Source organism: Sphaeroforma arctica, assembly GCF_001186125.1.
Source record: "Sphaeroforma arctica JP610 unplaced genomic scaffold supercont1.298, whole genome shotgun sequence".
NCBI lineage: Eukaryota > Ichthyosporea > Ichthyophonida > Sphaeroforma > Sphaeroforma arctica.
The window spans coordinates 66,765-68,648 of record NW_014040260.1 but is presented as its reverse complement, the minus strand read 5'-3'; the positions used below and the strand labels follow the sequence as shown (position 1 = coordinate 68,648).

The window sequence follows — 1,884 nt, the reverse complement described above, 5'->3', positions numbered from 1 at the left end:
TATATGTGTGTGTGTTTGTATCGCATAGGCCTGGAATATCCAGACATACATGTGTGCATACTCTTGTATCATATAGGCCCGTAATATCATAAATACACACTTGTACATACCCTTGTATCGTACAGGCGCTTGAGAGCTGTGAAGTGGACAGTTGTGGAGGCACCGCCCAATCGTCCATCCAAACGGAAACGCATTGCCTCGTCAGGTGTCATCTTCTTGATCTTGTCTTGCACCCGTTCGAGCACCTGAACAGAGTTTGAGTGTGAGTGAAGTATATAATACTGTTTAGCACACTAAACGTATAACGTATACACAACAGATAATTAATGCACACTACGTACACGTATACAGATTATATAAGTTTCTCATACCGTTCAGTATAGCATATAGTGCGTGTATATGAACAGACAATACGTTAAATACCGCGTACGCACAATACTGGTGCATGGACAACTGATGCACAAAAGAATGCCTAGCATACCGTATGAATACATGCACAGAGAGCATACTACGAAATCTCATGTGTAGATGATGCCATATAGCACGAATATACAAACAGACAGTATATGGGACATAGCACAGCTTACAGTTCATATACATGCAACAGGTATAAAATACTAAACACTACACTAGCATAACAGGTATACTATACCAAACACTACATTAGCATAACAGGTATACTATACCAAACACTACATTAGCATAACAGGTATACTATACCAAACACCACATTAGCATAACAGGTATAATATACCGAACACTATATTAGCATAACAGGTATACTATACCAAAAACTATATTAGCATAACATGTATACTATACCAAACACTACATAGCATAACAGGTATACTATACCAAACACTACATTAGCATAACAGGTATAATATACCAAACACTACATTAACAGAACAGGTACACTATACCAAACACTATATTAGCATAACAGGTATACTATACCAAACACTACATTAGCATGCAGTAATTGGCCACGGACAGACTACCAGGTGACACCAAAGGTGGTGCCACATATACAACTCCCATATACACAGCCATCTGAGTTATAACTACTGCGCTGTTTGGTGTGCAACGCTGATATCTTTCCTTGTTGCTGCGATGGATACACAGTGCGAGCGCGTACGTTGAGAGACTTGTACATACTAATCCACAACATAAACAGTTGTGTGTGTGTGTGTATGTTGAAGAGGCCGATGACACAAAGGCTGTGCAACTCAACGCACGCTCTAGCATAGTGTACAATATCAGTCTAGACTGTATATGTATATATAGCAGGGTGTAATAAATCATCCGAGTGCGCAAAGACCCGCAATCATTTATATAACCCAGTCTACGTTTTAACATGCATGCATCAGACATGATACACTCCCCACACTCACACGCACACTTACACGCACACTTACCCTTAGAGTAGACATGTTAATCTCAATCAGCATATCCATCTCGTACCGTTCGTCTTCGCATTTGCTGAGTGCCTGTTCGTATGTGTTCTTGACGCTGGGGACAAAGTTCTCACTATCGTTGCCCACTGGGAAGATCACCAACTCGTCGTTCAGGACGTCATTATACATCTGCGGGTGGTGCATATTGTATATAAGACACTATAAGAAGACGGTATGTACATGATAATGATACGATATGGGAAGGCAGGTATGCAACCGAGATAATCTGAGAATAAAACAATGCACATTTTACAATATGAGAATACGAGTGAGTGCACATCACAGTAGGAAGGATACGTATGCGACGAGGAATAATGATACTGTGACAGTGTACCTACGAGCAGTGAATACAGCGCGTGTACACGAAGATCCACATGCTCAGACCCACATATGTATTCATACATACATACATATGTACATATGTATA

At 40.3% G+C, this 1,884-nt stretch overlaps 1 protein-coding gene across 1 annotated transcript in view; it reads right to left on the bottom strand.

The window, feature by feature from the left end:
- Window positions 1–1,884, bottom strand: part of SARC_04955 (hypothetical protein) — a gene marked incomplete at its 5' end in the record, with an annotated part of 16,225 nt that overhangs the window by 8,715 nt on the left and 5,626 nt on the right. The window contains 2 exons of the mRNA XM_014301194.1: window positions 111–245; window positions 1,419–1,586. Coding sequence (XP_014156669.1) covers window positions 111–245; window positions 1,419–1,586 — 303 coding nt within the window. The remainder of the gene's footprint in view (window positions 1–110; window positions 246–1,418; window positions 1,587–1,884) is intronic.